The sequence below is a fragment of the Erithacus rubecula genome (assembly GCF_903797595.1).
Source record: "Erithacus rubecula genome assembly, chromosome: 3".
Taxonomy (NCBI): domain Eukaryota; kingdom Metazoa; phylum Chordata; class Aves; order Passeriformes; family Muscicapidae; genus Erithacus; species Erithacus rubecula.
Genome location: NC_136689.1, coordinates 79,971 through 94,940, shown reverse-complemented (window position 1 = coordinate 94,940; position 14,970 = coordinate 79,971). Strand labels below are relative to the sequence as shown.

At 41.4% G+C, this 14,970-nt stretch overlaps 1 protein-coding gene across 9 annotated transcripts in view; it reads left to right on the top strand.

Moving 5' to 3' along the window:
• Nucleotides 1–14,107, top strand: part of SMARCD3 (SWI/SNF related BAF chromatin remodeling complex subunit D3) — a 78,618-nt gene extending 64,511 nt beyond the window's left edge. For 4 of the 9 annotated variants that reach the window (XM_079301203.1, XM_079301205.1, XM_079301206.1 and 1 more), the window contains 6 exons: nucleotides 1,563–1,660; nucleotides 5,443–5,550; nucleotides 6,361–6,496; nucleotides 8,578–8,700; nucleotides 9,940–10,041; nucleotides 10,140–14,107. In XM_079301203.1, coding sequence (XP_079157329.1) covers nucleotides 1,563–1,660; nucleotides 5,443–5,550; nucleotides 6,361–6,496; nucleotides 8,578–8,700; nucleotides 9,940–10,041; nucleotides 10,140–10,193 — 621 coding nt within the window. In that variant the 3' untranslated portion in view covers nucleotides 10,194–14,107. Of the gene's footprint in view, nucleotides 1–1,562; nucleotides 1,661–2,045; nucleotides 2,569–5,442; nucleotides 5,551–6,360; nucleotides 6,497–8,577; nucleotides 8,701–9,939; nucleotides 10,042–10,139 lie in introns of those variants that run through there. The other 5 variants (XM_079301207.1, XM_079301208.1, XM_079301204.1 and 2 more) reach the window with 2 other exon arrangements.
• The last annotated feature ends 863 nt before the right edge of the window (nucleotides 14,108–14,970 follow it).

Below are 14,970 nucleotides of genomic sequence, written 5' to 3'. Positions count from 1 at the left end.
ATTCAGAGCTCAAATAAGGAGTGAGCTGCAGACTCGGTAGGTTTTGTTACTTACTTGTTCTTCAGAAACTAGCTGGCTGAATTCCTGATGCAGACAAGTCCAACACAGGTTTTAGAGTTGATGAAGGTGGATCCTTTTCTGTTTTAAAAATACTGTTTACATCAGCAGGGAGATTGTAAAACACAGACTGTGTTACAAGCAAAAGCAAGAGAAAAGGTTCAAAGGTATTTCAAAAGCAATAGAACCTTACAAATGATTCCTAGAGCTGGCTCCTAGTTATTTCTGCTGCCAAATTCACTCACTTGAGAAAACTGTGAATTTCAAAAGATACCCCTATCTGAGGACCCAGAGCATCTGCCTTTGTATGTCTATTCTACAACCTGAGAGTCCTTTATTTTCAACCCTGCCTGCATCCTTTGTCTCTGGTGCTGCAAAGGTTGTTTCTGTTTGTAGATACAATACTATGAGTTGTATATCTCTTTTGTCAGGTGAAAATAGTTTCCCTAAGAGGCGTTTGCATAGGCCTGAACATTTTTGCAAATTGCTTCCCCATAAAGAGAACATTTTTAGGCAAATGTTAATATATAAAAAGTTCAGGTTTAGGATTTTTTAAGGTCAGCTTAAATGGAATGTCTTTAGAGAAAGTCCGTTTGCTTGTTCAGAGCATTTAAAATCTCAGTAGGAAACAAAGGCTGCAATAATTATATTTCTGAAAACTCCGGGTGCAAAGAGTTTTTCTATATTCATGGCAATGCACTGCAATTACTCACAGAAAATTTCTGAACTCTATGGCTTTTAATTCTTTCCAGAAGATAGTTTTTTTTCCCCCCCTGAATTCAGTAGAAAATAATTGTGTGATTTTTGGGTTTGTCCTGTGCAGAGCCAGGAGTTGAACAGCATATGCTGTGAGTCTATGATTCTGTTTAGCTTCTGAACCATAGTAAAGAGAAGGTAGCCATGAACCATTGTTTGGAAAGGGGTGAATCCCTCCCAAGAGGCTGTTCAGGCTTTGCTTAAAAACAAATAGTATCACATTGACTTTATTTTTCCATAATCCTAAAAACCCCACAAATTACAAATGGTTTTAAAATCTCAAAATGTTTTCTTCTACTTTTCTTTAGCATGAAATATTGCAGGAAACATTCCTTGGGGGAAAAGAGGCAAACTCTTTTTATGTTTTCTCTGGTAAAACAATACAGTCATTTTCTTAACAACATGCTGTTGCATAAACCCTCAGTAAGAGAGGGAGTGTTTGCTTCTCTCCCATCATTGATACCATTGATCCTGATGTCCCAATAAAGTGTCCTTTTCCCTCCAGCAGCTAAACGAAAAGAGAGATACCTGAAATTGTCACAACCTGATGGATATGTCTGCAAGCCCAGATGAAAGAACAGGGACAGAAGTGACCAAAAATTTAATCTGTGCAAGGAACTTGAATTACAGCTTTCAAAATCACCTTCCGTAACTGTCCCAGTTTCTTGTGATCTGCAGATTTCTTACCTTCTCATTTATCTGCAAGATAGGTTTCAGATAAACAGCTCTTGTTGTTTATTGTGTTCCAGATCTTTGACTGTCCACGGCTAAAGTTTTCTGAAATTCCTCAGAGACTCACTAACCTACTGCTGCCACCAGACCCGATAGTGATAAACCACATCATCAGGTAAACTCAGCATGTCATGTGCAAAACACTAGATAAAGTACAGAAACAGCTTCAGTAGCTGTAGGGACCAGAATCCAGTTTTTATGACTACCTTGGACTGTTGTATGTTCGTTCTACGTGTCATTGTAGTTTGTATAATTCTGAATTATTTTCAGTAGCATGGCACCAATTTTCTAGGAGTATGAAAAAAACAGCTTTTATATTTACTAGAATACCGTTGAGAAAATTGGTTGGGCTTTTTTCCTAAGGAAAGAGGAGTGAAAGTTTGAACCCACAAAAAGAGATAAAAAAGAAATTAAAATGAGGTATTGTATATCATGGGCAATCATTCTAATCACTGATATATTATGGAAAATGAACAACAGCATTACGATTTCAAATGCAGGGCCATTCCATGCATGCTTTGTTGGGATTGGGTCAGTCTTATCCTGAGAACGCCAAGGAGTCAAGAGATCTCCAGAGATTTACAACAAAGAATTCCTGGATTCAGAGGAGGTCATTGTGACCAAGATACTGAGCTCTCGTATCCTTGTCAAGACAGAAGTCTTTGTGGCATAGCAGATGAAACACAACTTTCAGCTCTCTAGGGCTCTTCCAGCATGTGCCTTATTTAAGTGACAACTGTGTACATGGAGGAGGGGGATAAAGACACTTCTGGGGATTGCAACTTTACTGTTTATATATTTCAATCCTTTTCAAGTTTCTTTGTGGTCAGGGTCAAAAATCTGATTCTGGGTGTTTAAACATTATTATTGTTTAAGTTACTGATTTGATTTCCTACAGAATATTGACAGCCAATATTTCTGAATTTGCTTAAAATTGGGCTCTTTATTTTAAATTTGTAACATACATAATAAAAGTTTAAGTATTGCATAGGCTATGAAAATAAAATTAGATTTTTGATCCATTTGAATATATCAGAGTAATGAAAAAGCAGCTTGGTGCCATGCAGATGGAGAGCTGTGTACGTGCTGTCATTGGGCACAACATTGGGCCTGTCAGATGGGCCACCATAAAGCTGAGATCCTCAGAGTTAGATAGTCATTGCTTAGAGAAAAATGTCAAGGAACTGGTGATTATGTTTCCAAGGGCAGAGAGAGATGCTGAAAAGGTACTGCAGGAAGTGTTTTTTGTCAGGTACCAGCTAAAAACCAGGTGTGTGTCACAAAGCTACAGCTTTGTGTCTTGCATCATTCTCTGATCTCCTGTGTGCACACCACACAGCACCTGACAACCTTGAATGGTTCTAATATAATGGTGTGGGAAAGGAAGAATTAATTTCCTGGGAACAAACAGTACTTTTACAGTGTCAGGCTAAGCTAAAATAAATCTGAAAGTCTGTCACTGAATTTAAAGAAAGTAAGTAATTTTTAGACTTATCACAGAATAATTTACAGTAGAAGGGATTGCTGGTGGTCATTGAGATCTCCCCCATCCAAACTCAAATCAGCTTCAAAATCTATCCAGGCTACTTAAGGGCCTGGTCCACCCAAGCTTAAAACAGGGTCACACAAATGCTGTGCCCTGTCACCCCGCATTCAGTTTTTCAGAGTGAATGTAGTCAGCCACTGAAACAATACATGCCAACTGCCTGTCCTGGTCTAATCCAATCTTCAGCTCAGACTGCCCATCCACTCGTTCTCTCTCCAGCGGGGCAGGGGTAAGTGCTGAAAAGGTAAAAGGGAGAAAATTCACGAGTTGAGATAAAGACTATAACAAAGGATGATGGTGATGATTATGATGATGGTGATGAACAAAGTCAAACACTACAAGTGATACAGATGTTGCTCACCACTGAGTGATGCCCAGGGAGACCCTGAGCAGTGAACACCTGGCCCAGTTTACTGCTGAGGATGGTGCCACATGGTTTGGAGTATCCCTGGGGTCAGCTGTCCCAGCTGTGTCACTTCTCAGCTCTTTGTGCACGCCCAGCCTCCTTGGTGGCGGGCAGTGTGAGCAGCTGAAAAGGTCTTGGCATGCTGTAAGCAACTATCAGCAATAACAAAAACATCTCTGTGTGACCAGCCATTTCCAGTGCAAATTCACAACACAGTCCCATACCAGCTGCTGTGGAGAAAATGAACTCTATCCCAGCCAAAACCAGCACACTACTACAGGGAATTTTTCATCACTAGTAATTGTGAGTATATGTGCTCTTAATTCAGATCAATCCTCAGGCCAGCCTTTTACAGGAAGATCAAGTAGATCAAAATTATTCATTCTAGCTCTGGGCAGTATGCCGAGAGACAAAAATTTGACGTATTCTAAACTTGTTCTAGAATCTATAATAGTATTGTAGAATCACTCTCTGGGCACCAACAACCTTCCTTTAAAAAAAAATGGAAGAAACAATGCAATGGGGTCGAAGTGGACATAAAGTAGAGATGAACAAAAAGTTTCTGATCTTGACAAATATTTTAAATACTGGGTAGATTCAAATATGCAGAATGCAATTAAAAATAGAGATTCTGTAGTGGTTTCTGATTCCCACAATACTGAATGCATCAAATCTAAAGCTGGCAGAAGTTACATCTTACCAGAGCTCAAGCTAGAAGTGGAGATTTTGAGTTGCGCTCCTAATTGCAACTGACACACCTGAAATCAGAGGTGAAAAGAATAACCTCTGTGGGATTTCCATTTCGGCAAAGAAGTAAGACATCTTCCACACAAGTAAAGAACACAAGCAGACTGCAAAGCATAGCTCTCCAGTGTTCTTGTAGTACAAACAGGTTATCTCTGGCTTCCCCCTTTTTGACTACCATTATGATTTTTGCAAACCAGTTCCTTTATAGGGAGTGAATTGCTCATACTGCAGTGGGTTTCAGTTGCCTCTCACCCTAATCTCGTGCACCTCCAAGGGGAGACTGGCCCTGTCTGTGCTTCACCCGTGCACGTGGCCATCGCATTCTGCCAGGCAATCTCCTTTTCCCTTTTCTTCTGCAGGCTGGAGAAGCTCTTGCAGCTTCTCTGGGCAGGTCTGTGCTCCAGCCCCTATCCTACTGAGCCTCTGCAGGCCTTGCTCCAGAGTGTCACATCTTTGTGGTGCTGTGCCCACCAGTCCAGATCCAGTTTCAGCAGCGTGGCCTAGCAAGGAAGAGCCTCTTTCCTGGCCTTGATGGCAACGCCTGTGCTAGCACAGTCCTTTTTGCAACTGGCCTTTGCTATGGCTGCCCTAGCCCACAGGCTCCTTCTGCACGTGTTGTCTGTCCATCAGGGCCCCCAAGCCCTCTGCTGCCCACCTGTCCCCGTGCCCAGTGTCATTCTGTGCCAGGAGCAGAGCTGTTCCTGTGCTGAGCTTGACCGTGCTGAAGTGCCGTGCTGTTTCTGCAGCCTGTCAGGGTCCCTCTGCACAGCCCTGCTGCCCTGACTGCCTTGGGCTCAGGGCCCTGGGAGCCTGAGGACAGGACTCAGCCAGGAGCAATGGAGACAAAGACAACGTGGAGCCCTCCCTGTGGCTTTGGACACGAGTGGCAGAACCAGATCTGGACCTGGGTTTTCTTTAGCTTTCCTTCTGCTGCTGAACTTCTTGCAGCTGGCCACAGCATCATAGATTGTCAGAATGTTTGAGGTTGGAAGGGACCTCTGGAAATCAAATGAACTCCCTCTGTTCAGGCATAGCCACCTGTAGCAGGTTGGCCACAGCCATGTTCCAGATGGCTTTGGAGTGTCTCCAGCATGGGAGACTCTGGGCTGGGGGAACAGCAGATGGGCTTTGAGGGTCTTACTGCAACTTGTGCTACTGCTTGGTCACCCTTACAGTAAAAATGTTTCCTGGTGTTCAGATGGAGCCTCCTGTGTTTCAGTTTGCACCAACTGCCTCTTGTCCTGTCACTGGGTACCACTGAAAAGATCCTGGCTCTATCTTCTTTAAACCCTCCCTTCAAGTTTTGGTAAGTTCCCTCCCCATCAGCTTTCTGGTTTCTAGGCTGAATAGTCCCAGACGTCTCAGCCTTTCCTCAGCTGTGAGGTGCTCCAATGCCCTAATCATCTTCATGGACCTTTGCAAAATTCTCTCCAGTAGCTCTATATATCTCTTGCACTGGAAAGCTCAGCACTGAACACAGACACACACTCCAGGTTGTCCTCATCAGTCTTGAGAATAGAGAAGGATCACCTTCCTCTACCTGCTTAGAACTCTGCTAATGCAAATCCATCCCTCAAAGTTCTTCCGTTCCCCCAAGTCTGTCAAGTTCAATTAGATCCTGAGCAAATTTTTTTACTACCTACTGCAGATGTACACAACCCACACATTTCCCAGGTAGGGCTGAGAAGCCGGCATTTTTATGTTGCAAGGAACAATTCTGATATACCAACTAGTGCACCAAAGACTGTTTTCTTGCTAAGAAACTTTAGTTTAACAATAAAGTAAATGTTAAGTCTAAACGTTGGCAAATTAAATATAAATTTAGGACTGGATAAGCCAAAGAATGATACTGGTATTTAATGTAACAGGTGTCAGGAGGATGTTAGAAATTAAATTTGATGGTCTGGGCAAATGCTCCAGCTCAAAAGTCTGAAATCTGACTGACAAAAGATGATAGAATATACCAGAAAATGAAAAATTATAAATGTACCCTGTTCTAAATCTTTTTTCACAGCATCTGCAACAGGCTTTATTGAAGAATGAATTCTGGGCTGGATTAAAATTCATGCTGATTCATTATGGCAGTTCTCATGATCTTGTGCTATATTTTCCATAGTGTTGACCCCAACGATCAGAAGAAGACGGCCTGCTATGACATAGATGTAGAAGTTGAAGACCCATTAAAGGGCCAGATGAGTAGTTTTCTTCTCTCAACAGCTAACCAACAGGAGATAACAGCATTGGATAATAAGGTATGAGCCCAAGAAGCAAGTCCCATGGTCCATGTACTCATTGTGTAGCTTCATGTTGGTTTGGTGTCATGTGTCAAAGACAATAATGTTGTGAGATGGGCCTTGTTCAGGGCGTGTGCTTTCAAGGGATGAATCAGCCAAATGCAGTGGGAATACATCAGATTGAATGGCATTCCCACTTAGGATTTGATCCAAGGCAACATGGTTGTTGAGGTGATAGAGTTTCACAGGTAGTGTACTGAGTCCCCTGACACTTGAGAGCCACATGAACTGTCCTATTAACTTTTTATGGAGAAGTCATGATAGCTTGCCAAATTGCTAAGCCAAAGCTAGGAGAATCTCATACTCAGGCATGGGTTTTGTGTTCATAGTTGCAGCATGGCTCTGTGTTAGGTGGAAATATGCAACCTACATGGCAGGAAAATCACTTGGAGTATTTTTTCAGTTTTAACTGTTAGTGGAAGAGGATCATGTGCACTTCAAATAATATCTGTCTTAAGGCAGTAGTGGGTTTTGCAGGCTGTTTTAGGGGTTCATGTCCTAGGGGCTGATAGGCAGTTCTGGCATGTGTCAATGGCTGATTTGGGTCAAAAAGAGATAAAGAAAAATACCTTCTCAGAGCAAGGCCCAGCTTCTCTTTGTTTACTGCTAATACAAACAAGCATGTTATACTCTGGTCTTCATGCAGCTTTAAAGGGGCTCTGGGCACCAGCAATGCAGTGGATTCTGGTAAATGTCACGGTGTCTTTGCTGTCATGGCTCTTGAGGAAGGTCCTTTCCAGCAGGGCAGCTCCTCAGTCAGTTGGCTCTGAGCCTATATAAGCCTGCAAGCAGCATGCATAGGGTTATTCTGTTCCCAGTCCCACTCACCTTTTCCTGTGTCTGTGTCACCTCTTTTTTGAATGTTTGCTACAGCACAGGGCAAGCTGTGTTCAGTGAAGCTACTGAGGTAACTGCTGGGAATGGGCATGGGCTGTTCCTGTTACCCTCTGTGTATTGCTTTGCTGTCCTGCCATGGAGTGGCCTCCTAGGAATTCAGCACACACCAATGGAATTCACTTTGCACAGCCATACCATTTTCCCAAAGAAGGAATTATTTTAAATGGACAGCAGCTCCCTTCTCTTAAGTTACCATGTTGTACCTACGCTGGTGGCCTTGATGGCAGAAGCAGATCAGGGGACGATAATTTTCTCCCACGTGCTTGGTCACCTTAGCTGTTTGGGCAAAAGAGATGAATATATGAAGCTAAACAAGATAGGTTTACTATTTCAAATTAGAATGTTAGAGTAACAGGGTAGCAAATGTTCACTTTTGTGTATGTTTATGTGCAAATGATTCATGAACTGTCCTCTACCTGTTCATACTTGATGATATTATCCATTATAGGACCCTAACTACCCTTCAGTCTTCATTCTTCCCTACTAGTTAATATTTCTGCCGTAATATTTCTGAAGATACGATTCATTTTCTAGAAACCTTCCATACTCATGATTTCTCATTGTTCTCTCTTCTTTTTGAAGCCATTGTGACTTTTACAGACTTCCTCTTAAGAAAAAGCCTAGCAGTCATGGCTATTCATTTGACATGGACTTGATCAGGAAACTCTAGAGTTTTTTAGGATTACATTAGGATGTTGAAGATGTGATAATGATGATGGTAACCAGGGAAATAACTGCTTTCTTGTACTGGGCACTGCTTACCTGCATATTTATGTAGCACCTTTCCTGAAAGATCCCACTCTTGGTAGGCAGAGTGATTCTACCCAGGGAATTATTACATTTTACAGTGGCATGGCTTAGTTCTGCATGCCAAGCAGGAGTTCAGTGCAGGAAGTGAAGGAGAATCCTATACATACTTGTATTGCAGAAGTACAAGTGAAACCAAAATGTAGTAGCAGGATTGCAGTTAAGTTGCTACTTGATTAATTGAAAAAGCCCTAGGAAGAGCTGCACAGGTTTGTAGTGTAGAATTGTCACCTTTGTACATTACTGGGAGTATGAAGATAGTAACGGAGCTGACCCGATAGTCGCTGGAGCATGGGAGAAATTAAAGAATATCTGCTTTGTTTCTTTTCTGTCAGATTCATGAGACAATTGAGTCCATAAATCAGCTAAAAATACAACGTGATTTTATGCTGAGTTTCTCCAAGGATCCCAAAGGATACATCCAAGACCTTCTCCGGTCCCAAAGTAGGGATCTTAAGGTGAGCTAAGGTTTGAAAAATAATGAATAGTGGAACCAGAATGGAAGAATTTTACCTAAATGTACATAGAGTGCATAGCCAAACATCTAGGATGGATAATTGGTGGCAGACAGACAATGAGTGGACTACTGCAATCCCAGAGTAGGCAGTATGCAGGAAAGATAGTTTAGGTTGTATTCCGCTTCCAGTGGAGTAGTGGCGTTTCATGGGAGTGGTAAGTCAATTTGTGGCTGGACAGTAAGTTCAAAAATGCAGAGCTTTGTTGATGTATTCTGTAAATTCAAACCTGTGTCAAACTCAGAAGGAGCATCCTATAGTGTGAGAACACAATCTAGGTGCTGGTTCATAATTTAATCTTATCCGCTTGATAAGAGTTTTTCTTTGAGATATGCAAGAAATGGAATGTAAAGAAGTTCAGTTGTTTGACAGCAAAAATTAATAATTTGCTTCTCATAAAGTTTCACATTTTCTGCCCTTAACTGAAATGCCTCAAAATCAGTTGTATTATTGAATCCATGAAATTATTTTAATAAAATTATTGTGTCTTTCTTCTGTAAATGCATATCGTTAAGTGAATAGTCTTCCAAAAATCTACTGTTAAGATTATATATTGTATTCAAAGAGGGACAGGCATCTGAAAGTATGTTTAAATAAAGCATACTTTGACTTGAGGAACTTACAAAGAAAGGTGTTGTGGAATTTCTCTAGCTATATACATGGAATAGCTAGCTGTTCACAGTTTTCACTGACTGACAGCTAGACCCATTGGAGCCTTTTCTATTAATGTTCTGCCGTGCTGGCATCAGAGTTGTGATTCCGCAGCACTGCTTTTCAGAATATACCAATAACTATATTTACCTGTGATTCTGTGATGCTGGAGACATAGTCATCAGAATTCTATTTTTTTGTAGAATGGTTCTAACCCCCTGCTGCCCTGTCCCTGGAGGCAGATTGGACAGGGCTTGGAGCATCTGATCTTGACACCTGACCTGAAGGTGCCCCTGCCCATGGCAGGGGGTGGAATGAGATGAGTTTAAAGGTCCCTTCCAACACAAACCACTTGATCATTCTATGATCCTGTTTTGGCAGTAAGCGCACATTGTCCATTGCTTTGGGCTTTCAGAACAGTTCTGACCATTTTTATGTGTAATGTAGAAAAATTTTCACTCTGGGTAAATCTGAAAGTTTCTATGTGTGGTAGAAGAGCTGTGGTGGAAAATGGTTTTATTTTTGTCACAGGTGATGACTGATGTGGTTGGAAACCCGGAGGAAGAACGCAGAGCTGAATTTTATCACGAGCCATGGTCTCAAGAAGCTGTGAGCAGATATTTCTACTGCAAGGTATGAAAAGAAATATCCACGCTGCTGACTTATAAATGCATTTCCTGCCACTGAGCAATTTAATCTGCTAAACTGTACAGTGTGTCTTTTTCTTTAAGATCCAGCAGCGCCGACAGGAATTGGAACAATCTCTGGGAGTGCGCAACACATAAGTACTGCTCACAAGATTCCATTGGCATCATGACCACCAAACCAACCAGTGGACTTGTCAGTGTTACTCAGCTCACTGTTACACATGGACCTGCTTCCTGACTGGATGAGACCATGCTGTCAAAACACCAGTCAGAACACCAGCTTTAGAGTGACCCTTGAAAATCTTGCCCAGGACAGATGTCTCAAACCATTCCATGCCAGAGATAGCGCCATACAAGTGTCAGTGTGAAAGACAACTAAAGGTTTACTCATCAGCGCACATCGTGAAGTTTTAGTGGGAAGTTAAACACTACACGGCACATCCTAATGGGCTGTGCTTAGATCGTGGGTGGCACCGAGGGGGAGGTTGAGATGGGTTTTCTAGGACAGTACAGATGAAGAGAAATAAATGCAGTTCTTACCCTACTTCAAACAGTAGCTTATTTGAAATTACACAAGATAGTCTGTCTTACAGTTGAGGAATGCTTTATATTCCTGAAGAGAGTTTTTATTTCAGCTAGACCGATGCAAGAAGCTATCTCACCATCTGAAAGAGCAAACTAGGAGCATTCGCATCCCGGAATGCAGAGCCTGTCTGGAAGGAAAGCATATAGTCAGGCCATCTCTTCTGCATCTCTTTTCTTCCCCTTGTCCCAGCAGTGAAAGGTGGATTGAATCACATATCACTGGAGGGGTGGGATCCGTACACTGTTCAGAGAGAAAGCGAATCATCCCTGGGATAAGAGTTTCTTATGCATCCTTAATATTCATGGTATTAGCAACAAATGAGACATTCTGAGAAAACTAAAATAATGTAACGGTGCTTTGCTGATGCCTGCCTTTAACACAGCAGATTATTAAGAATAAGTATATATGTAAAATAACAGATTGTTTAAATGTTTCTCTATGTGCCTGTAGGGTTCATCACTGAAAATAACTTCATAATTCTTGGTGTAGAATCAAAGAAGCTTAACTTCATGTCACATGGTAGTTTTTCCTTTACTTCAGGATGTTAACAGAGTCCTTGGATTGGTCTCACATTTTGATCATATGTGAACTGCCTCATACTATGAATTTTTTAGCTCTCCCATACATGATACATGCTGGTTATTTTGGATGCTGTTGAGTTATAAAGCACTATCAGCCTTAAATAGCACAGAGAACATATCCCTTGGAAATCATCTTCTTTGTAAATGTACAACAAATTCAGACAATGGGAATTTATAGAACAATTACATGGAAGCAGCGACATCTTCCTTAAATCCTTCCCCTCCTCATTTTTTGTAGTGCACAGATGAGTTGTAATTAAAGGCCCAACATGTTTTCTAGTCCAAAAAGCTAGTGCCAAAGTATAACTGTCCATTTGATGTGGCACTCAAAATCCTTTTCTGGTTACTCCTTTTCACCTCCTTCTTTCACTTCCTTGGAAAGAGAATCAAATTCACATGTGGTATGGAAGGGAGACAGCTCTTCTGAATAAATTAATTTTTTCTCTAGTGTTGTGTTTTCTACTGTCTTTGCCAATTTGTCTCATAGTTTAACTAAAAAGTTTCTTCTGTTCAGTCACAGAAGAGATAGTCTTCTCTTTACCACTTTATTTAATATCTTTGTTTTCACATTAATAGTGTCATAGCTTTTAGTCCATCTGTTGTGTTCAGAGATGTCTTGGAAAATTAACTTTTGTTTGAATTTATGTGATGGCAGTACTCTCATCTTCTGTTGCTGTGAGAAAAAGTATGGCAGTACCTTGTTGTCTGAGGCCTTTTACTGTGAATAGCTTTTTGAAATTTTTCCCTTTTGTGTTAAAACCTCTTTTTGCAGTAAAATGTGAAATCCTGCAGTCTTGAACTGGTTATACTGAGGGGCTGTGAGGTTGCCGCAGTGATTGACTTGAAATGTTACTTAATTTAGGACTCTGCTATTTGGACTAGAAGCAAGCATTACAAGGGAAAAACAGTGGGTGTCATCTGCTGCTGTGCTTCCATATTTGTTATGCTGCTGTGTGCATGCTGCTCAGTGTATAAAACTCTTGTTTGTATGTGGCAAACAGAGCAGCTACATTCAGGGGCTGTGCTCAGTCTGCAGGAATAAGAAATGCAGAGAAAGATATGCAGGGATATGAGAAGGGCATGGGGCTGAGACAGATGCCTGCAGAATGTCTGCCAGGGAATTCTGGCGTTTGAGAGCCTTCCTGCTGAAGTGGTAGATATTTGAGAGCAATACCAGTGATTTGCCATAGCTGAAAATATGCTAGAGTCCAACCTGGTGTAGAGCCTCTGTAGAATTAATTGGATGGATCTGGTTCCAGGTTGCTTTCAGAGCAAATTAATGAAACTAATGTGTTGGTGCCACAACTGCATGGCTGAAAGCTGGAGCTCTGTCAAGCAGCAGGATTATACTGAAATGGGTGTGTGCATGAATCAGCTGGAGATGGCAGTCCAGAATGTAAATTCTTGTATCCCACTGTCTGTGAAAAAAGACTGATCACTACCAGTGAGTCTTATGAATAGCTGTTAGGTGTCTTTCCTTTGGTTAAACTGGGGTTTGAGATTTTGATGCCTTTTTCCAATGCTCAGGAGCTGTTCGGGTCTTTTACTCATGACAGAGAAAAATTTTGTCCTTTTTTCCATAGGTGCAGCTAAGAGCTTGCTTGTTTACAAAACAAACAAATTTGAAGATAAATAATGGAGCAATACTGGAAGCAACTAGGCCACATGTTGCTTGAGCACTGAAAATGAAAGGTAGTGGCCCTGAAAAGGCAGGTAATTATGGCAACTGTGAATGAGAAATTTATTTTAAGTTCAGGATGGTTGTCTTTTTGTGTGTATAAAAGATAACAAGAAGATGTTTCAGGGTCTTCTGTTGCCACAGTATGCATACCGCAAAAAAACATTCTGTGCATAGAAGTAGTTCATGTATAGATGATAATACAGATTGTTGGAAAATATAGCATCAAACTAGGAAAGGCTTCAACAGAATTCTGGAGTACCAGGAGTAGTGAAATGTATCTTGGAGCAGAAGTGTTGATGTGGCAGGTTAGAAACAGGCTTTTTTTTCAGTCTTTGGGTTGTTGGCCATGAGGCAGGAATCAGATCAAATGTTTCTAAGAGATTGAAGGGGAAGCAAATGTTCAGTTGTGCAATAAAGAGAATACAACAGTGGGAAAGGAAATATAAAAATGGAGCAGAGTGCCACTGAAGCACCAGTAAGACAGCACGAGACAAGGTGCAGAGTAGTCTTGGAAACAGCAGAGCCCAGGTGAGTATGTGTGGACACCGAGGGCACATGGGAGAAGAGACAGTCAGTCGAGGGAAGTGGGGGCCAAGGACAGAAACAAGAGTTTTACAAATAACTCTGAGACACTGTCAAAGCATTCTCACTGTTCATTCAGCTGCTCAACGTAGCAGGGCTGGTAGCTGACATCATCTCGGCTGGCAGGTTTTTAACCACATTGTTTAGAACTTATCCTGTGGAAGCCAAGTGAAAATATTAGTGTATAAATCGATATTGGTGCGTATCCTAGGGCTCCTAATTTTGCCAAAATGCTAATCAGGTATTAGCTAATCAGAGTTGTTGGCCTGGTTTTGTGTGGGGAGCTCTTCTATGGCAATGCAAAAAGATAAAGAGGGAAAGAAGGTTCTTTTTTCCTAAAGAAAGCTGTCTCCTTTCTGTAACTGCTCTGTTATTTAATAAGATATATCTGTTCTGCCAGATCCTGTATTATAAGCATCTTTTCCAAACTCACTGAAGAGAGAGGAACTCAATTTAAAAAATACAGCTGTGGGATTGTGAGAGTGAACAAATACATGTATAAAGAAGAGGGGGAAGGGAGAGATTCCCTCTACTCTGTAGCCACCACATCCATTGTATGATGCCCAGTGATTCGAGTGATTCATAGAAGAGCCTTTGACAATAAATACTTTGTTTCTTTGTATCTGGTGCACCAACCTTATGTGTCTTAATGAAGACAGGTACCTTGGTTTCTTTCTGCTCCTGATAATGATCTCTAGTGTTTGGATTTCTCTTCACTTGTGAATGCACACACAAGACAGGCAAACATTTACAGGTTTTAATGGGATATGACAAAGGTGAGAACAGTTTTGCCTTAGATCTTTCTTGTGAACTCCTTTTTTCACTAGATTCCACAATCAGCCATTTCATACTCAGTAAGTGAGAAATCCTTTCCGTGTGAGAGATCTGGTTCCTCTCATGGACAGCCTAGAGCTAAAGCTTGGGTGCTGAGAGGTGGTGTAGGAATTAGATAGTCACCATCTCCACTATGGTAGCAAATAGGTGGATGCTACTTCTATTAAAAAAATCAAATGGAGTTTCTTCTACTATGTGTAATATGTCATTGTAGTTCCAGATTGAGCCAGGAGCTTCTGAAGAGGAGACCCTTGCCAGCTGTCCATTGTTGAATATTGTTTTTGTTCTAGCATTGGGGAACATTGTGGTTTATCAGCTTCAGAGTTTGATTGCAAAAGTCACTGAAAAAAAGAATGACAGCAAGGTCAGAGTGGTGCTGTCAGACTCCACTTGACATCTTTGCTTTGTGTTGGGAGTGGTTGTGTATTTGCACTGCAGGGAATCAATGTCCCCTTCCCAGTTCAGCCCAGAAGGTCCCAAAGGCTCTTGCTGGGAATATTCCTTATTTACTTCCTTTCATTTCTTATAGCATAATCTCCAAACTGCCACGAGCAATTCCTTAATTTCTCCTGTAGAAAACCATGTGGCTGAGGCAGTTTGCAAAGGAGCCCAGAGTTGTGTTTCAAGAAGGGAGCGCAGTGTGTCCTGACA